At 47.0% G+C, this 21,278-nt stretch overlaps 1 protein-coding gene and 1 long non-coding RNA gene across 11 annotated transcripts in view; both read left to right on the top strand.

Moving 5' to 3' along the window:
- Positions 1 to 21,278, top strand: part of LOC134009869 (uncharacterized) — a 636,131-nt gene that overhangs the window by 562,428 nt on the left and 52,425 nt on the right. The window lies entirely within an intron of this gene.
- nrxn2b (neurexin 2b) overlaps positions 1 to 21,278 on the top strand; it is a 532,900-nt gene that overhangs the window by 506,091 nt on the left and 5,531 nt on the right. For all 10 annotated transcript variants that reach the window (XM_062449593.1, XM_062449592.1, XM_062449591.1 and 7 more), the window contains 2 exons: positions 9,468 to 9,787; positions 15,502 to 15,580. In XM_062449593.1, the coding sequence (XP_062305577.1) occupies positions 9,468 to 9,787; positions 15,502 to 15,580 (399 nt within the window). The remainder of the gene's footprint in view (positions 1 to 9,467; positions 9,788 to 15,501; positions 15,581 to 21,278) is intronic.

Here is a 21,278-nt window from a genome sequence, read left to right as displayed (position 1 = left end):
TGAATTAAGCAAGAAGGTTTTCAAATTTATCAGTGAATTATGAGTCTGGAACACGACCCAAATACCATGGACAGCCGACATCTCATGGCTAGTTTAATTGTGTCTTTAAAGCAATGAGGCTACACTGAAGTTTAAATGTTGTTGATACGTTCAATAAGAGCCTCAGTGTACTGAATTAATAACCGTTTATAGCATTAGCTCTGATTAGGCTAGGGATGTATTGTCTTTGAAAGGCTATTGATATTGATCATGCATGCAAGAAAACTTAGAATACATTTTATATTTCAACTAAGTGCTAAATTAAGTATTTATATGACACTCAAATTAAATAGATTGAGCATTAAGAGTTTGCATGTTTATTTCATCAGAACAAAATTACAGTTATTAAGTATTCCTTTCATCATATAAGAAGTCAAATCCTTTTTTATTATACATAAAGAACTCTGTCATACGTAGAGTAGTAGCACTTAATCATAAGCACTGTGGCACATGGCAAATTATGCAATAGATCAACCGAATATGACTTATTCATTAATATGACTGAGAATGTGTATGTGGATCTAGATTTGAATGGATCGACAACAAAGTGGGACAGAATCATTTAACAGGATTAATTGAACATTTACTATGATTGAAGATACAGTACCTACCTAGCTTCCAGACGAGAGTATGGAGATAGTTGCCAAATACCAGTAACAAGCCATCCAAAGTGTGATGGAGAGAGAGTTTAGGATATCGGTTCACTGTGTACCTAGTGGTGCTAATCATAAACAGAGCCAAAGGAAGAGGGGGACGAGAGATAAGGCATGACATTGACATTTCTCGGGCTCAAAGGGTTAAAGCTTGTTTGTTGCTTCGATACAGAAGCAGAGAGAGCAATTAAGACCTCCCACCCCCCCCCCCCCCCCACCTAAGCAGAATCTAACCACCTAACAGCAAACCAAACCCCACTCACACTAACTCCTGAGGGCTGTCTCCCCCCCCCCCGCCCCCCCCCCCCCGTACACGTTTCCCCTTCATTCGTTTCCATGGAGGGACAGTGAGTTCTTGCCTTGAGACCAAGGTGATTTTACAGTGATCTGTTTATCCCTCTGGGAGGAGGAAGACTAGAAAGCCCTCAGTTCTAACCTTGTTATAAACATGTCTAACATTTCAGCACAATTGGAGCTTAGCATAAATGTCTCCGGAAAAAGAAATGAAGATGAATAAACAGCTAACTAAGTGCTTTTTAAACAGTGATGCCAGACAACCCCCTCCCCTGTCTCCTTCCCCAAAACACAAAAACTCAGAGGGTTAAAACAAAGAACAAAAAAGCTGAACTCCAAATTGAACCTTTGAATCTTTTGAACGCTTATTTGAGCGCGAGTTACAAGAACAAGAAGGTCCCTTTAGCCTTTACTGTTGCGTCATTTTAAGCATTAGCACTGAATGTTTTGGGAATGACCACACGTGTTGTAAATCCTACAGTATGCTCTATGCCATTAACTATGTTAAAAGTGCGCATCCAAGTCTGTGTTATGAATGAGTGAAGTGTGGAAATGAACGCTGATAGTGTTACAGTGCCACTTTCTGTTGCTTCCGTGCTCTTGACCAGAGTGATACGTGTAACATCTGCCCAGGGGTCTCCTCCCAATGCCGGATTAGGGTCAGTGGTCACTTCTTTTGAATCCGCGGAGTCAGTGAGAGCCACTGAGAGTTGAGCCACAGACAGTCGTTACATGGCATTTGCCCTTGGGTAGCTAGAATCCCTCAGTTGCGTTCCGGTAAGTAGAACAAGATTTTTTTTTACGTGACGTACATGTCGACACAAAGGTACTGTAGATGGCCCACATTTACCTAACACGTCTATCCCAACAAACTTTACAGTACCTCAAACAACATCCTATCGCAGGGCTATGCCGAGGGATAGCCTGCAGGTGTGCATACCATTTCTCCCCTCCAGACTTTGAGTCAAATCGGAGTGAACATCTCAAGCCCTCTCAGCGCCTGGCACCGCAAATCCAAAATGGCAGCTGTTACAGGGGCCTAACGGAGGGGAAAAACACGAGTCCCAAAAGTTTGCGACAGCTCAATCCGAACCGAAGTCGCTCAGATGTGGCCTCCTTTCCTTTCCTCGCCTCTTTCTCTCGCCTCGCTGCTCATCCATTGGACCCAAATCCCCTCATCTGTTTTCCACCCCGCCCAACCCATGCCTCTTCTTTGTCTCTCGCTCTCTCGTCTTTCTCACACTTGCCAGTTTTTTCCCTCCAGAACTTGGCGACGCATACGAGCGATGACGGTGCAGCCTCTTTCTTCAGAGAGAGAAAAGAATGGGGAAACAGCTTCCTAATCTGGGCGGGGAAAACGGGGATAGAATAGTGGAGATTACAAATAACCAGTGAGAATCCATTTTCCCTTGTTCTCTTCCGGAACCAGTAAACATTCTGGCTTTTCAATGATAAAGTGTCTTTACTTCCTGGTCATCTCCCAATTTATCACCAACCAGAATTGATATAAAACCAAGCTGTGAAATGGAAGGAAGGAAGGTTGACTTTTTGAGAATAGGATCGATTCCTTTACCTTAGGGAGAAGTTCAATTCTGTAGAGACGTCAACAGTTCAAGGAAACCACCCAGGAGTTAGTTTTAGGTACGCTAGACTAGGGAGCAAAAGAGGAATCGAGGAAGGAGAGGAAGGAAAGAACACGAGGCCTCTGGGAACAGGCAGCAAGCCACCCAGCCAGTGAGCAGGGTTTAATGTTCAGTGCTTAATGGGCTGATTCGAGCCTCCCTTTTCCCTAATAGAGAGCGATCGAGTCCTCCCACTCGATACAGAGCCTGGGTCCCAATCGACTTACGGTGGCTGGGACGCCGCCCAGAACGGGCCAGGCGTGAGCCGGACTTTATTGCACAGATATCTCACATCAGTCCACACTGGAGCCTGGTTCATCATTGCCCTCTACGAAGCAGCCCATAAAGAGAATATCTGACTTTTATCTGCCTTCATTCCACTTTTTTGGGAGACTAGTGAGTCAATTTGTGGACTGTGGCAGCTCATGATCACCTGCAAAAAAAGTGGCTGCAAAACACAGGGCCAGATCCCCTAGACCGACACTGAACTTGACCATGTTATTTCATGGTTCCTGTTCCGTTAAACGGCCTGGAACAGCTTCGTCACAGCTGGAGTGAGAGAAGGAAACGAAAGAAAAGCCACCCTCGACCGCTGTGTTTTTTTCTTTTTTTCATCTCTAGATCTACAGATGTACGCCGGCAGAGAGATAGCTACAACTAGCTACAGAACCACTATTCGGATCTCTTCAGTGGTCATCCCGGTGTATCTTTCTGTCTAAGTCCTCCTACCAGACGCCACCCCTCTCCATCCCACCTCCCCCAACCCCTCCCTGACACTGAGCTACCCCTCCCTTCAACGTCACGGTACATTTTATATCCTCGCCTTCTTTGCCAAACGCGGTTCGTTTGTAGCATTTCCAAAAATTGCTTTTTTTCGGAGGGGTGAAAAAAAAGCGAGGCTAAATGCGCTTAATGAGCGAAAAAAGCCACGCGTGGGGAGAAGATATCTTCTACCCACTGTGTGATCAACTTTCGCTCTCTCCAGCTTTTTCCATCCCTCTCGCTCCCTCTCTCTCCTGTCTCCTGTGCAGACTTTTCTGGAACAGTGGCTCTGATGTTAACCAACAGAGATATGATAAGAGCATAACCAAACAAATACAGGCCCTGGGTGTAAATGTCCTCATGTCCAATCCATCAAGGAGTGACAACATGTGGGCCAGTGGGAGTGAAAGAGAGCGGGGGTCCACTTCACACTGGCTTGAAATCCGACTCGGATTCACTTTCCACTGGAGGGCCATTAGGTCCAGAACATCCAGACTACTCCCACCAGCACCATGGCTGCTTCCTCCCCAAATCGGACACTCAGAGGGGGGGGGTCAGCTCTGCGAGCGCCTCCCCTCCGCCACGGAGGTCGCTCAAGCTGCTCTCATTACCTCGGCCTCAGACGGGCAATCTGTGCATTAGCAAGCCGAGCGTAGCCCCTAGCCCGGCCCACTCGCCATCTCTGCAGGCTTCACCAGTAATTACCGTCCCTGCATCTCAGCCGGCCCACTCTCCCTCTCTTCTTTTGTCTCTCTCCCTTTCTCTCCCCCTCTCTCTCTCCCCCTCTCTCTCTCTCCCTCACTCTCTCTCATGCTCTCTCTCTCTCTCTCTCTCTCTCAGCGAAGAACCAAGGAGTTAGATGCAAGAATGTATATCCACTACGCCCCTGTGAACAATTCTCTACAAGTCCCAGGAGAGTGGAGCAGTGATACAGTGTGCTAGAGCAGGTTTCCAAAGGCACAAAATGGACTCTGGTGGTGTCCCTGGTTCCGCCTGTGTGATTGCAAGCCAGGCTGTTAGTACGATTAGTCTGTATAAAGACCTTGGAGAAGAGGGGGAGGAGGGCCTCTTAAGGTACGCCTGACTCACCGGCGTTTCATAACTCCTACATGCGCTTTGCACTCGACTGCGTTCTTCCTCTCTGTGTCTATGGTTCCCTCCTCCATTGTCCTCTCCCTACGCTTGTCTTCTCCTTCTCCACTCTTCTCCACCGGTCCCTCTCTCGTTGTCTCAACCTTTCCTTACCGACCGTGGGACGCGCTCTCCTCGCGCCGGTGTCTTCCCCGAGCCGTACTTCATCACCACCCCCTCCCTCCCCCCCCCGTCATCCAAAATGTCCCAAGTCTCCCTCCATCCCTGCCCCAGCCCCACCCCTCCACCCCCCGAGTCCCCGTCATCCTCTCCTTTTCCTGAGAATCCAAAGAGGCCACGTGGCTCCTGTGCCGCTGTCTCCGTCGATGCCGCTCAACCCACAGTGGAGATGTGTTCTGGAAACAAACGGCAGACAAAACAAAGTGGTTTTTGTTGTTGTTTTTTTTCCCTTTCTTTTAATGAGGGGGCGTTTGTCTATCTCGTTTCCCAGCCCCAGCTGTATTGATTATGTGTCTGCCTGTGAGACTGTGGCCATTCCACTGCACATTTGATATTGAAAAATCTCCCCCCCCCCTCTTCCCTCTCCTCCAACCCAACCCCCCCCCCCCCCCCACACACACACACACACACACCACCCCCCCACCCCCCCCCCCCGCGCTCCCATCTGGTGCTCAAGCAAGGGGCTGCTTGGCACAGCCACTCTCCCCCCTCGCCACTGCCTTCGGTCGGAAAGTTGACTGATGAAACGGCGGCCGCCGCGGGGGGAGAGAACCAGGTCATCAGCCTCCTGAGCCCCCCCCCCTCTCCTGAGTGACTTGGTGAAGCTACAAGTGATTGCCACCCCATAATGCTCTGAGAAACCTCTGCCCCCCTTTTCCGCTCCCCTATTTTTTACCTAGATGCCCCATTTAAGGAGCAAGGAATCGCTCATCGCCGCTCTGATCCTTTTCTCACTCCCCCAGCCCCCTCCCCCCTCCTACCCAGCCGAGCGACTGAGACTAAGATATTCTTCGCTGTGGTACGGGTGACACATATATGGCTGTGTGTGCAGTCGTGTGTTGCGGGGGGTGGACCGTCGCCGTCAAAAAGCTCAGAAGGCGAGCTTTCGGCACCACAGGGATTTACATGTTAGAGTACATGACAACACGCTAAGCTATCTGTTAGCCCGTCTGCGCCGCATCTCTTCGCTCTCCCTCCCTCCTCCATGGCTCGCCGTCGCTTCTCCCTCTTTATCTCGCTTTCGCTCTCGGTCTTCCGAGCGTGTTCACACCACCGCTATTATTATCCCGGTTGCTAGCTTGCTGGCGAACTGGCGCTGGCCCGCTGGATCTGCCTGCCGCTCATGGACAGTGTGTGAACGGCTCCCACAAGGGTTCGAACAAGGAGCATCCGTGCGATGCCAACAGGGGCCGACACAAAAGGAGCTGAAACCACCGAATGAAAACGGCGCTGTATCCTAGATTCGAATGAAAGATAGAGGAGAGGACAGGAAGAGAGAATGGGGGATGTAGGCTGAGAGAGCGCGGCTGACAGAAAAAGAACTACAGCAAGTTAGAAAGGGAGGGTTCCACTCGATGAGGGACAGACAGAAAAAGAGACGCAATCAAAAAAGAAAAGAAGTTGAGCAGAGAAGTGAGAAAGTGAGATTCTGACGCCCAAAAAAAAGTGAAAGCGGGGAAAGGACACGCTAAGTGGAGAGACGGGAAAGAAGCAGAGCAGGAGAGAGAAAGAGACTCCCAATCGCCTATAAGCACCACAGTGTTCCAGCGAGCAGAGACGTCCATCACTCCTGGGCGAGGGCCGAAGTTAATTAGGAGAGTGTGTCGTCCTCAATGGCTCTTTTAATGAGCAACTCTGGATGACACCCTTCGACTGTGAAACCTGGTCCTGCAGCCTTGGGCCCAAGCCTCTGGCCATTAAGTGCCCATCATCATGAGGACCTGGAGAGACAGAGACGCCACCACCGGCGCCCCGACCCAAATTGATCCAATAAAGCCTCATCAGGCAGTCCCGCCGGTGTCTGCCGCACACACACACACACACACACATGCATGCAGCCCACTTCGGCAGTAGATACACACAGATGCAAATATACATGCCCACACACTCGAGAATCCACACAGCAAACACAAACACGCAAGCAAACAAACAAACAATCCGAAAGGCCACCTCTAACAGGTTGGTGGGGGTCATCTCACTGACACATTTCAGACACCTTACATAAGTTATTACGTACGCGCACACACACACGCACACACACGTACGCACACACACCCTTGCTCAAATGGGCTCGCCTGTATGCGGCTCTGTCATATTAAGCTGTCTGATTGCTTGTCAAGCGGAGATCTCATCCCTAGGTTTTTTTTTCTATCCTTCTCCTCCTCCCCTTGCCCCCAGCCTCCCCCTCTCCTTTCCACCCCCCCCCCCTCCCCCCTCCCCCTTCCCATCTACCAAATTGCCTCTAAAGCCACATGTCAGTTTTGATTTGACCCGGCAGGCCCCCAAAACAATCACTTCATCAGCCTCCCGTTACTCTCACCCCGATCCCACACACACACACACACACATACACAGACACACATACACAGACACACACTGATTCCCTCATCTACCCCAGAGGGCACCTTTTCCTTCTGGATGCTGTCAAGTGAAGACACAGGAACTTTTTTACGTGTTTACTAATGCTGTGTGGAAGCTGAGGAACCCTAAAAAATACACGCATATTTGTCCTCAATTGACGTGTGCAATTGCCTTCTCCTAGCAGGGCTCACGATACCTTAGCTGCTTCCTTCCAGCCTTCTCTCGCTCAGCTTGTCAGCTTCTCGTTCACAGCTTCCCTGCCCGTGCGACACTTTGAACCGAGCGCAGAGGAAGTGATGGTTCGCTTCCATTTCTGAGGCTGTCGGCATCGGTTGTCGGTCTGACAGCATGTCATTCTACTTTGCACCCAACGATCACACCGGTGCTGTATCGTTATTGTACAGAAGTCAAGTATCACCTTTTACTGTAAAAAAGACAATTCCATGGAGGTCTTCCACACACAGAAACAGTTCTCCTCATGAAACCAGTGATCCTATTGGCTTAGATGGCCCCCCAGTACGTAATCAGATAGGGAGATGGTACCCAGGCAAACAGACAGTGTCTATCCGGGACCCCAGCACCATGGAAACAGGAGAACCCCCTGGGCTGACGCGAGTCCATCCTCTGGTCAAGGGCATCGACGAGACAATACCATCTCGCGGAGAGTCGATGGGAGAGAGTGTGTATGAGAGAGTCACATGCAGTCGATGTGTGCGTGAGGGTGCCCGCATGCTCGTGTTGTACTCTGTTTTCATTGCTGATGTCTGTCCCTGAACGAAAGAGCCACCTCCTGCTCCTTCCCTCCTTATGTCGCGATCGCTTCGAAAACAAAACATGGCCGACAAGGTAATGGAAGAGAGCTATTATGTCAACAGTGCATATGCCACGCATGAAGTCTGATCATTAAGAAAGCAGGGACTTGTAACTATTTCTCCCGGGCTTCAGATAGACCTAATGATTTAAGGACACCACGACGTGTGTAATGGACTGTCTCAATGGGGTGTTTATCGCTGAACCACCGCACACGCACGCACGCACGTACGCGTGTCCTTGCTCATACTGGACAGTGCACGCACGCCAAGGGCCCGCACATCCTCAGACAAACTGATGAGCAGACACACACCAGCGGATTAAGAAGATCCACATCTCCGCTCGCTAAATTGAAATGAATGGGAGCCATTTTCCCCCTGATGGTGTGGAGTCGGCCGCTGACCGGGCTACTTTCCGCAGACAATAGAGCGATGTCAATACACGACTTAGGGTGCCCTCTTAGGATCACCTTACACACACACACACACACACACACACACACATAGCATCCCTTTCGCACAGACACACACACACTCACATACTGCCAACGGAGATTGATTAATCCATAAAAAAAAACGCTTTGGTTTCTCTTGCCATCCCCTTCTTGAGTAATTACCTCATCTTGCCTCTTTTTAGACCACCGCCAAACGCAATCCTACAGTAATCCCTTCCCCCAGGGGGTCCATTAGTGAGGTTAGAGGTCGACGCATCTCATCTTCCCCCCCGATTGGCCCAGTATGACACCCCCTCCGAGACCCGGGCGCGAGGGAACGGCGAGGGAGGGTTGGAGGAAATGGAAAAGGACTGACATCAGCAATGGAGGGAGAGACAGAGGACACGGATGACATCCCCTGGAATACAACCCTCTCATCCTCCTTTCCACCCACCCTCAACCCCTGGTAGCACATTAGTATTGGACCACGCTAATAGCTGCACCACCCAATTCCCCTTTTTTCCCATCCTGATACATAGTAATGACAGACGGGAGGACAGCTCTTGAATTAAACATGTCCTCGCAAGTGGCTTATATTATTGCCTGGTCTGCTACTAGAGAACGGGAAAGGTTTCCTTTTTTTTATTTTTTTTTTTATTCAAGGTACTTCATCATTGGTGCAGCTCAGATGCTGTGGGGTCAATGACACAGGGGCTGGCGTGCCTGTAATGCATTCCATCTCGTTGAATTAGATGCGTTTCTTCCTGCTAGCCTCAGTGCCAGGGTCAGCCAGTTGCACTACCCTGCAATCTATTTGAATGCCAGATCCAGGCGACTGGTGTCTGAGTGGCTCCAACGCCTGCAGCCTAGCCCCATAATGGCAGACACCTGCGCCAAGCAAGGTCCAATCTCTCTAGGGTGTTGCCAGGGGTGGAAATCCCTGTGTGATGGAGCGCAAGTGTATATGTGTGTGCGTGTGTGTGTTTAGCTGTGGGTGCGTGTTCCGTTTCTGTTTGTACAAAGAAACTAAATGTTTGTTGGCTGGTCAGCAAAGACAAGCTGACTGATGTCTCTTCCCTGACGCTCTTCTTTCTCTCCACTTTCTTCTCCGTTTTTCTTTCCGTCAACTTGTATCCCCCTCCTCCCCTCTTTCTGTCCCCTCATCTTCCTACCGCTCACCAGGTCGACAGTTGACCATCTTCAACAGCCAGGCGTTCATCAAAATCGGAGGCGATAAGGGCCGCCACTTCCAAGGCCAGATCTCAGGCCTCTACTACAACGGCCTGCAGGTTCTCAAGCTGGCGGCCGAGGGCGACGCCAACGTGCAGGCCCAGGGCAACCTGCGGCTGGTCGGCGACGTGCCCTCCGTGCTAACCACCGACACCACCTCCACCACCCCGCTGGCGGACATGTCCACCACCATCATGGAGACCACCACCACTATGGCCACCACCACAACACGCAAGCAGCGCTCCCCTACCATGCGGGACAGTGTCACCCAGGTGAGCGGTGGGGGTGGGCGGAGAAGGGAGAAATGACGGCGGGGCAGTCATAATCAGGTTGTGAAGGTTATTAGGTTGCGTTAAAGTGGGATTATTCAAAAAAAGAAACGCTGTATAGTGGTCATACTTCTCTACAAAATGACACAATGTTTGCTTTCTGACTTCATACTGACCCTCAGACTGTAAGTCAACTTCAAAGAGAGGATCAGACAGAACTGTACCACAGGCTAACCTATTAGTCCAATCCAGGGCTCAAAGTTGATTCCTTCCAAATCAATGACAAACGAGAGCCCAACCATGTTGTTCGGAAACATGAATAACTCTCAGCCCAGACATACCAACATAGCCCACTGAAGGGGACAAAGAACAGGAAAAAAAACTTTAAAAATCCAAATGGAGGCGAGGTGCAAACCGAGGTGCAAAGGGGGCGAGGTGCAAACCGCTAATAGCTAACTATTATTCGAACTATTAGTTAGCCTCACTCTAATCATGTTGTTGCCTCCTGTGTCTGCCCACTGCACATGTGTGTACATGTCCCCCTTGACGAGAACCTATGATTAATAGTGATTTACAGCAGCTAATCTCCGTCCGCTGTAAAGTCAGCATCCTACGGCCTCATTCCTGGAGGTAGCAATTATCCAAACAATACGGGAAAGGTCATTAATGCATATATCAACATGACACAGTCGTGGCTTCCTGTCCCACGTAACCCATATCAAGCAGTAACAACAGACAGAGACTGCGACAGTGCTGTAGCAGGGACAAGATTTTCACATTTGAGGGCCCATAGCATCTGTTTATTAGCCCGTGCAATGCAAAACTATTCTCTCACACTATTACAGTTTGAACTCCTCTCCAATATGCAGCAGCATAAAGGATAGATTACGCAAGAAGATATGAAAATTGGGGTTTAGAACTAGTTCATCTACGCTCATCTTGTTAACATTGATACCCCCTGTGTCTTCTGGTCTTTAAAGGTGAGCAAATGGTTTTGCTTTCTCACCATTGCAGAGAACTTGCTGTGTGTTGCAAGAGTGAAGTGCCAATTAATGGAGGTTTTGTGAGCAAAATGATTGCGTAACGTGTTCGTTAGTGCCGTTCTTGTCCACAGAAGCTTACCTGAGATCTGTAGCTTTACCCGGTATTGCTACCTTTGTGTGCTCGTAGAGACGGAAAAAAAGTAATCTATTGAATCGTGTCCTGGAGCATGATTGTCTGCAGACCTATGCATTTTAAAAGGGAACACTTCTCAGACTTCTTTTGTGCTGGATAAGGGTTAGGATTATGGTTAGAGTTAGCTAACCCTACCCAACTCTAACCATTATCCTAACCCCAGGAGTTCTAAATAATTCTAAAAGGTAATTGGAAAGAATTCTGAAAACTATTTTGTTATCTTATTCGCATCTCTTCCTCTTCCTGCTTTGACAACCATGTGACATTTTCTGCGCGTAGAACACTACATTTCCTATAACTCCTTCCCTCTTTCAATCCCTGCAGTCATCTGTTTGTCTGACTACTCTTCTCCCTATTTCTCTCTCTCTTCCATTTTCTTTATACCAAGTCACTTCTCTCTCTCTCTCTTGCTCTCTCTCTCTCTCTCTCTCTCTCTCTTGCTCTCTCTCTCTCTCTCTCTCTCTCTCTCTCTCTCTCTCTCTCTCTACCCCTTCTTAGACAAAACCAACATTGCTAATTACTGGACTAAAAGCTTTTGGTGGGGGTGGGGGAGCGTAGGGAGAGAGATATATGCGGCTCAAGCAAATACCAATCAAGGCTTTTCCTAATTGAATGTAAGCTTTTGGACGGTAGTCGCTTGTTGTTCTTTTGGGAGGAGTTCTATTTCCCTCTAGCTCCATCGAGCACACTACCAAAAATCCAGAGTGCCACGGCTTTGATTTCAGCTTATTAAATTCAATAAATGAGGTCGGGGAAATACGCTTAATTATCTTTTATGTGGAACTTTCAAAGCGGTTTTGCACGCTGCACGTCACTGGCATTGGGGGAGAGAGGGGGAGGCGGAGCAGAGACACGGGGTCGCTACCAAGATCCACAGGGAGACTTTGTCCTCCCAATGTCAAACATGACGCTGCTGGCCGAACGCTTCGATCCCGAGTTTAGGGACCCTCGCACTAAGATATCTTACAGATGAGGTCATATCCCATTACCTCCACTCTGTACTTATTGAGATCCTGCGGTCTGAGGCTGTTCCCTTTCTCCCACTCTAAGTAAACGTGAGATCAATGTAACCCACACCCGACATGTTGGTCTGACCCAGATGCATGCATTGTGTTTTCTCGCTCTATTTTGACAGCAGGGAAATGGGGAGTGTAACAAGGAGTGCAAACAGAAACGATAATTACAGGAACTAGAACCCATGTTCTCTCCAGACAGGGTTCTGTGTTTAGGTAATAGCTGCCTACCTATCTCTGCATCTCAAATTTATGAGAAGCTATTTCTGTTTAAGACTGCTAGACTTCACACTGTTGTAAGAGTCTGCAAGTACCACTATATAAGTATCGCAGAGGGTTAGATCATGTTACTAACTGTAGTTATAGCCATAGTTATAAACAAATCAAATGTTTACCGCCTGACGTATGCCCAATTCAATGACACAACAAGACATATTATCCTAACCATAGTATGTTTTTGCATGGACCGCTAATCTATTTTTCTATGTTCACACATTTGAAGTTCTTCTTCACGCCCCTTTCACAGTCTCAAGTAGATTTGACGGCCCAAAGCACATTTTTGGAAGAAAATCGGATTTGAGAATGAGAAGGCAAATAACCAATGAGTCACTCATCCAAGCACTGTGATGAAAATGTCTATGAACTAATCTCTGGCTCTCCCCCCTGTCCAGCCATGCACATTAATGGCATGTGAGCTTAGGTCTGGCTAACGCAGCTCGATAAACACACGACTCCATTATTATCAAGCTTTCCTGGGTTTGGTTCCTTTCACCACACTAATGGCCGATGTGTAGTTCTCACGGCCCAGCGGGCTCGCCTACGTTTCCCACATGCACATGGGAGCTAGATTGGACTCCAGTGGAGTTGTACAGGAGGGAATAGGGGGGTGGCTAGGGAGGAAAAGAGATAGAGGTACAGTCTTGTTATGTGCGGGGGTAAATAGGAGAATGGATGGATAGAGGGGGCGGGATAAGGGGAGGGGAGGACAGGAATGTCTGTTAAGTACAGGGGGTGGGTGAAAATGAATGAATAAAAGTGGGAAGAGAAGGAAAGAGGGAGCAAGAGAGGACAATGGGAGATAGACTAGAGAAAGAGGTGGACCGTACCGAATACAAAAGGAGTAAAACTTGAAAAAAGGAGGACATAGTTAGACGATGGATTGGGAGTGAAATACTGACAGCAAAAGATGTCACCCTTGAAATCCAGCTCGACACTTAATCACTGAAAGAGCATGTCATCCTCTCTGGCTGAAAGGGCTGCAATGCCCTACTTTGTATTCAACAGCCATTATCCCTACAATCCTGTTGACCCTCTCTAGTTCTGTAACCTGGACCAGTGATTTTCTTGGAGGCAGTAACATTCTCTTCTTCATATTCCTTGTCTCAGGGTTAGGCATGGGAATGCATGTACATGTCCTGAACATTAGTTGGTATATATACTAGAATATTACTTTTACGTTACATATTATCAATATTATTATTCATTTAACTACAAATAGTGCATACTACTATAGTAAATGCGGAATCAAGTGTACAATTCTAAAGTATTACAGTGGTACACAAGTACCATTGTATTTCATTGCTCTTCATTGATAACTTGTCCTAACAAACACAATCACACGCTTCTCAAAAAAGGGTGCGACTGTATGTAGAAACTTTTGTCCCATCAGAAGAACCCTCCGGAACCTTTTCAAGACCTGGAACATTGTTTCATAGAGTAAACGAAAGTGACACCTATATTTTCAATTCTCCAAAACCTCTGAGATAACTAGCATGCAAGGCGGCCCTTTGATCATAGAGAATAATGATTTGGTAGTTAGAATGTAGATGGTACCTTTTGAAGTGTTCGTTTTTTTTTACCATCCCCTGGTACTAGCATTGTCCAAATAAAATCTGGGTATTTTTAAGAATGGGATAAGTCCAATATTTCCTTTTTTTATCTTGACCCCAATTTCATGGACGTTGGTTTGGGGACAAACTAAGATCTTTACTCCATCCGAGTGTCTTTGTTCCTGATCCTTTATAGAAATCTTGATAGGTCGGGTTGGAGAGAGCGTTGTAGCCACTATTGCCAGGTTACCCAGGATGAACTGGGGCATAGTAAACTATGACTGAAATAAGAGTCAATTTCGTCTGAGGAAAAATTTGAAAATGTTTGAGAGAGAGGCTACACAGGCTCAGTGACGCACTTTGGAGTATTTGACGCAAAGGGACGGTGGTTTGCTAATAGAGGAGAGAGCTGTAAACGTGTTAGCAGCAGATGTAGTTAGGAGGCTGATGTAAGATCATTAATCTATCTGACAGACCCAGGTGTGCTTCGGGTGGTCTGGAGCACATACACACACACACACACACACACCCACACACAAAGCACTCAAATGCATATCTTTTCACACAAGCACACGCATTTTCAGATTCTCTTACACACACACACTCACACGCACACAAACTCCTTTATATATTTAAATACACATACACTCCATTTGATTAATAAGTTATTGCATCCAGGCTGTGTATTAATAATGGAGGCAGAGCTCTATGTTCAGATGCTTGGAACAAATCACTGTGCTCAAATCAATTGTACTGTCTGTGATAAAAGCCTCCCTGTATTCCAGAAGACTGCCCTTCTGCCTAGTATAGAAAAAGACTTGTCTAATATTATGGTGGCATTTGCTAATAGATATTAATAGATGTTGTCAAGTATGGAAGCAAATCGTGACCAAAATTAAAATGCATTTGCAGAAATGCTTTTTCATTTTAAGAATGTGGCTGCATTATTTGACTTATAAATGAAATTAGTAATCAATCATCCTATTTGCATTTTATTTTTCTTATTCAAGAGTGCTCAATCTTTCACTTAATTAAAATGAAAAAGAAATAGACATTTGAGATTTAATTTTCAAAACATGCCCCAGCAAATAAATACCAAAATTCAATTTGAAATGTAAAATTTGAAAATTAAAATGCATTTGCAGAAATGCAAAATGCACGAAAAAGCATTCTGAGCGGCGTAGCAGAGTGACGTCAGTAGCCGCTCTTCTTCAGCTCCCTGCTGACCGAGCTACCCATCTTGTTCGGTAGGGGGCGGTGTGCACATCTGCATTGCATTACATTGCAAATGTGCCGGGAAATTGATTGAATTGCAAACGAATTTTAATTTAAATTTTGGTCACGATTTGCTTCCATAGTCAAGCATGTACTGTGTGTATATACTGTATATACTAAATATAGACATAAAGATCTATGTATTTACCGTGTGAATGTACATATATACACATACACAAATATGTGAACAGATGTTCTTTGTTATCGCAGAAAAGTATGGTTCATATTTTGTAACTCCTGAACTCAAATGTAATGGTAACCCACAATCGATCTCACAACCCAATCCTTCCCTCCCACCTACCCTCTTCTTTTCATCATCCACCCCTTTACCCCCTCCATCCGTCTTCTTCCATCCCTCCCTCCCCCTCTCCCTCCCTCCCATCCATCCCTCCCTATTTTCCTCTCTCTCTCTCTCTTGTTCCAGAACACGGATGACCTGTTGGTTGCATCAGCAGAGTGTCCTAGTGATGACGAGGACTTGGAGGAGTGTGAACCAGGAAATGGTGAGTCCACTCTGGGGGTTTCTTGTGTCCAAATAAACTACAAAGTGTCAGGGGAAAAAAGGACTACAAAGACACGCACACACACTCTGCTCCCCCTTACCCACTTTTGTGCTCTACTCTGTGAACCCATGACCTCTCATATGCAGCAGCATTTGGCCAGACGCGCATCCACCCACCTTTCTCATTGGCCGGGATTCCAAACTCGGGCAAGTCAAGGCAGATGTCAGCCGCTGCCTCTGCTGCTCCGCCCCCGGATTGGGCAACAGCTGGTGTTGGCCCAGCTGTTGCACCAATCATCCGCTCTGGTCTTAATGAGGGCGGACAGGTCCAGTGTTGAGAGCCTCTCGCTCAGCCCACTTTCTCAGCTGTAGCCTGGCAGCCCCTGGGGGGGCAAGCAAGGCTGAGGTGAGGGGGAAGGGGTCAAACTAACCTCTGACCCCAGGGGGGGTCATGGGGGCGTAAAAGGGCAGGATTCTGTCCGACTGCCTGAGAACTGCCAAGAACCCTTAGAAAACGCCCACCGCAGCTCTCAGAACCAAACATCCAGCAGGCGTGAGTTCTCTGTTCTTGAGCGAAGCCTGAACATCAGAAGAAGGCACCGTGGCATTGTGTAAAGACCTTCAGGCTGGCAAGAACATTTCTGAAATCAATGTTAACAGGCTTTCAGTGTAGCATTGGAAGTGGTTCCTATTGACGCGATGGTACATGTGACTCACACCTTAAAGCTAAATGCTGCACTCTACAGTCAGGGACAGCAGTGAGGAAGTACGCAAACATTCAGTAAATGATGGGCAACATTACACTTAAAATGGAAGAGATTATGGGAATGAGTCTGTTTGTGAGGTGAACTAGTGATCTAAAACACTGTTGAAACAGTACAGAGTAAATTAATTCTCTCTGTGGTTTCTCAGTAGGAGGTAGAGACAGAAATAGAGGCTCAATTCCCTTCTTATCAAAAGGAAAAATGTGAGTTTTTTCGGTGGCTGCTACCCGGGCTTAATCTCTTAGGAGAGACTGGGAACAAACACACAAACACCACACACTTACAGAGGCCTGCATATGAAAACCCCTTCCAGTGTACCCACACAGTTCCACGCAACACATACACACTTTCATGCTCTCTGTCTTACATCCCTTCTGCACAGCTGCAAACACATGAACATGTGTGCAAAACCCTCTGGACAAACACGCACACGCATCATCTCCAGACAAACGCTTCGGTGTTTCTCAGCGGGCGTCGAGATGTCTCCCTCGGCCATCTCCCTCAGGACACAACAATCGCAGGAAGCCCACAGCCTCATCCCCACGGTGACAGACAGTGAAGGAGATCTCCCATCCTCTCTATTGTCAGCGACCCCGGCAGGCAGCATTAAGCCTCAAACCGACTTTCTAGGTCTCTACAACTAAAAACAGTTCTCCCTCGGCTCTCTCCCACACATAGGGACATATTCATGATCTGATAGGAGCTAATAGTCGTGTGGGAGGGCTTCCAGCTCATTTAGCGGACAACTCCGGAGTTGGGGGACAGGGTTAACAGCAGTGCGGCAGGCAACAAAATGGTTTGGAACAACCCTCCTCACAGCAATGGTGGAATTGTTCTTTGGATTTGAAACGCAAATAGATCGAATCGAAAGTAGACAATACCCAAACCTTGCTGCCATGCCACTGTCTCATGGTGACATGACTGCAGAAGAGTTGCTCGTATGGATTCAGGGCTGGGTATCTTGTTTTGGCAGACAGGTTTGTGTGTGTGTGTTTGTTTGGGTTCTTTCTCTGACTTCTGAGGAAGGAGGGTGCTTGATGCGTGAGACTCAAACGGCGTCCCTCTCTGATAGCTGTCAGTGGTCCACAGTCGAAAAGGGATCCCCACAAACAGACTAGACAGGCGCACGCACACACAGATTATACGTGCATACTGTACACAAAGAGATATGAGAGGACACAGGGACAAGAAAGAAAGACAAATTGTAGAGAGAGAGAGAGAGAGAGATAGAGAGAGAGAGAGAGAGAGAGAGAGAGAGAGAGAGAGAGAGAGAGAGAGAGAGAGAGAGAGAGAGAGAGAGAGAGAGAGAGAGAGAGAGAGAGATAAAACATTTCAGGGGCGGCCGATGTTGAAATGTGCGTCACGTCTTCATGTGCTTGGAGAGAGGGAAAAGGGAAAGAAAAAGCACGAGAGAGATCCCTCCGTTGTACTGATGAGTTTTCCATCTCCCCTGCCTCTCCCACTGGGCTAATTAATCTTTGGCCTCGTTAGGAAACCTTAATTACATCATCCCACTAAGCCAGGATTTGGATTCTGTGGCTTCTAATGAGCCCAACTCAGAAAAGGGAGAATACGTATCGGGAGCTCCGTCACAAAGCCGCACTATCTACAGAAGAGATAGGGAAAGAGTGACACTCACACACACACAAGCGCACACGGAAACCCACGTGCACCGAGAACACACATACGCTCTCGCTCTCTCTTCATCTCGTTCTCTCATGTCTACTCTCTACTTATCAGTCGCAAGACGTCAGCAGGTGTTATCACAGAGTCTTCCTTCAGTGGGTTCGGGGGTTTGAGAGGCACTCAATAATTCATCGCACGCCCTCCACAGAGACCAGACACGAATGTTCTCCTTATGGAACGATGGGTGGAACCGAGAGGACCAGGAGATGTGAATGACCCTAAAAACTCCAGCCGGTGCCCCCTCACCTGAGTCTCTCATAGAGAGCAATAGAGCCCCCCAGTGGTTCTACAGGCCCAATTCTCTAAAGGGTGGTCTGATCCCCACATCCCTCCATCCTTAAGGTCACTTCTGAACTGACACAGCGGGATAAGTAAAAACAGGGTGCCTTCTTCCAAACTGTCTTTCTTCATTGGAATAAGGGAAGGTTGCATTTTTGGAGTATTCAAACAGGGCCCTGGTTTTACTCTCAAACTCGATCCCCTCAACTAGCCTCTTCCTCACATTTCCCTGGTGTGGGTTTGGGAGGATATGAATCCACACACGATATGGTGAAAACATTTGCATGGTAGGAAAGCTAGCTTGTTGATGCTAGCATTGCATCTTTCCTTTATAATCTCTATCTTTTCAAACGGTTTTTGAGTACATATTGTACTCAGTATGTATAGCCAATAATGCATTCATCTATATAAAAAAGCATTCACACGAGCTTTTGTTTTCATATGCAAAGTAACTTACCGACTGAATTAAACATTCATGGCCAAGTCTGACTAGATATAACACAACGTTACTTATGTCAGATGCTCTCACTAAAGTGCAGTTAAGACACACTGATGATGTTGGCCGAAGGCGTATTGTAGAAGTAATTACAGTCTAATGTTATTACTGAAGAAGAGAACTGGAATGATATCCATTGTCGTCGGACCACCACAGAGTTAACACAGCAGCAATAACTGTCCTCACCACAGGAAGTCTGCAAGCTCCATCCTTCACACTGTTCAAGATTGTAAACAAATTTGATAACCAGAACAATCCCTTTTTATGCTGTCATTTTGTGTTTTTCTTTTGTTCACATAATTATATTGTGGGGGGGTGGGGTCGTTCACCCCTGGAGAGTTTTGAAATCAGTCAGAAATAGTGATTCTTTTGGTACAATCTGTCCTCTTTTTCTTGTTTTTTTGACAGAATCTCTTAATATATATTTTATTCATACCATTTGTTCAGAGACAGTTTGGATGTGGACACATTTTAAGGAAGATGAGGGAGGAAGATACAAGGGTCTAGGGACAGAAAGAATGAGAAAATAGATACAAGACTTTAAAAGGGAAGCAGAAAAGGGAAAAAGACAAAAATATCAAATGCAGAGAGACAGACAAGGGGCCAGAGGGAATACAGGGACACGGGGAGATAAAAGTGGTAAGAAAATAGATGAGGAGACATTGTTGGAGAAATGGAGAGAGAGAGATAGAGATGGAATTAGGAAAAAATGACATGGAAGAGAGAGACGATGAAGCCTCTTTTACGCAGCCTGTTTGAGGCATGAATGTTGCGCCTTTATGCCCCCTCGCAATTCTGTATAAAGAATACGGGGAATGGATGGGCCATTGTTGTACCGGCATTAAGCCGGCAGCAGGGGTAGCCACGTGGAATCTATGTCTGTGTAAAAGGGAGAGGTATGGCGGGAGACACTCAACGCTGACGTCAAGCCTTTGATGCCGGAACACACCGGCATGTTACCTAAAATCACGCACAGGGCTGCATTATGCTGGCTTAGGTTGGTTCAGTGTAAACAAAGAAAGGCTCCATAAAAAGAGCTCTTCTTAACTGCAATATTGCATGATCCCTGTGTATAAAGACCTACAGAAATGAAGGAGGATGAAAAAGCAGGAGAAAATAAAAGGACGTATTAGATCGAGACACAGAAAAGGGAAGGAAGGAAGGTTGGAGGGAATGAATGAAGGAAGGAAGGAAGGAACGAACGAACGACAGAAAAGAGGAAAAGGTCTTCTGAAGTCTGCAGGAGGTTTATATTAGATATGTGGATTCCGTCCAGGCTCTTTACAAAGACACACACAACCCCACACACACTCCCTTTGGAGCCCAAGGACCTGGCGTTTTGCGTCACACTGAAGAAGCAGCACTGGGCTTGGGGCCACCACAGTCAAATCAAACACAGTTCATGGCTGAAATCCAGGATAGATTCTGCAGCTGAACGCAGCCCCTAGGATGCGCACCAGTTCCAATCTCAGAGATATTATTAAGGGTAGCATCATCAATCAGTGTCAAAATAGATAACCCCGGCCCGAGGGGTATACCATGGCATCAAATGAGTTGTTTATTTAGGTAATTTCTCATCTTAAATTTTAAATGATGTATTACGTTTTACGTTGCATAATTGTTATCTTTATGGCATGAACTACTTTGGAATGGAAAGACAATGTAGTGTTTATCATCTCAAAAGAGAATCGAAGGCTGTATTTTAAACCATGTCCTAGCTCGAGACGGTCTATTTATGGTAAATATTTCAAAGGTCTGCCTGCCAGACAATGTGATCTGCAGAACAACTCAGCCAGTGATTTTTTGGGGGGTCTTTGCCCCATCATAGATGCATCAGTAGTCATCTGCCACGTTCATGTTAAGGGAGGTGCACAGTCCTTAGAGTCAATTGAATTGGTTTACAAAACATTAGTCATTCTTGCTAGTCGCTCGGAGTGTGCGATTGGGGAAAGGGTGGGCGTTGTGCTTGTGCAGTGTGGGAATGCGCCGTACCTCGGCAAACGTTGCCGCACGCTAACCTGACTCATAGCTTCTGCGGGTCAAACCGCTTCACGGAGAGGTGGTCAAGAGTTGAGTCGAGTAGCTCTTCAATCGTCCGGAAAAGGAGTCGGATGAATGCACTCTCCTTGGCAGTTCTCAGTGCGAGGACAGACTGTTTTGAAGGGCTTGTTGGAATGTGTCCATCTATTCACACCAGCCTATTCACATAGAATGAGGCTGCTGTAGACAAACAATAGGTGTCGTCTGACCAATCCGAAGCTGCATATGAGGAGCTATGGCACAGTTATGGAAGGGGCCGAGCCAAGGCAGAGGTGTTGATATGACCTTGACTGTGAATATAGGAAGTAACACTGTCCAAAAAAAGAGAATAGGAAATTGAAGAGATAACCCAAATGTGCTCTGTGTGTGGGGGCTGAGAACTTCATCGCTACATCACTATTTGACTCGCGGAAAATGGAAATGTTCAACTTTGC

This window comes from Osmerus eperlanus, chromosome 23 (assembly GCF_963692335.1).
Source record: "Osmerus eperlanus chromosome 23, fOsmEpe2.1, whole genome shotgun sequence".
NCBI classification, from domain to species: Eukaryota; Metazoa; Chordata; class Actinopteri; order Osmeriformes; family Osmeridae; genus Osmerus; species Osmerus eperlanus.
The sequence above is the reverse complement of the archived record's forward strand: the minus strand, read 5'-3'. Positions and strand labels throughout refer to the sequence as shown.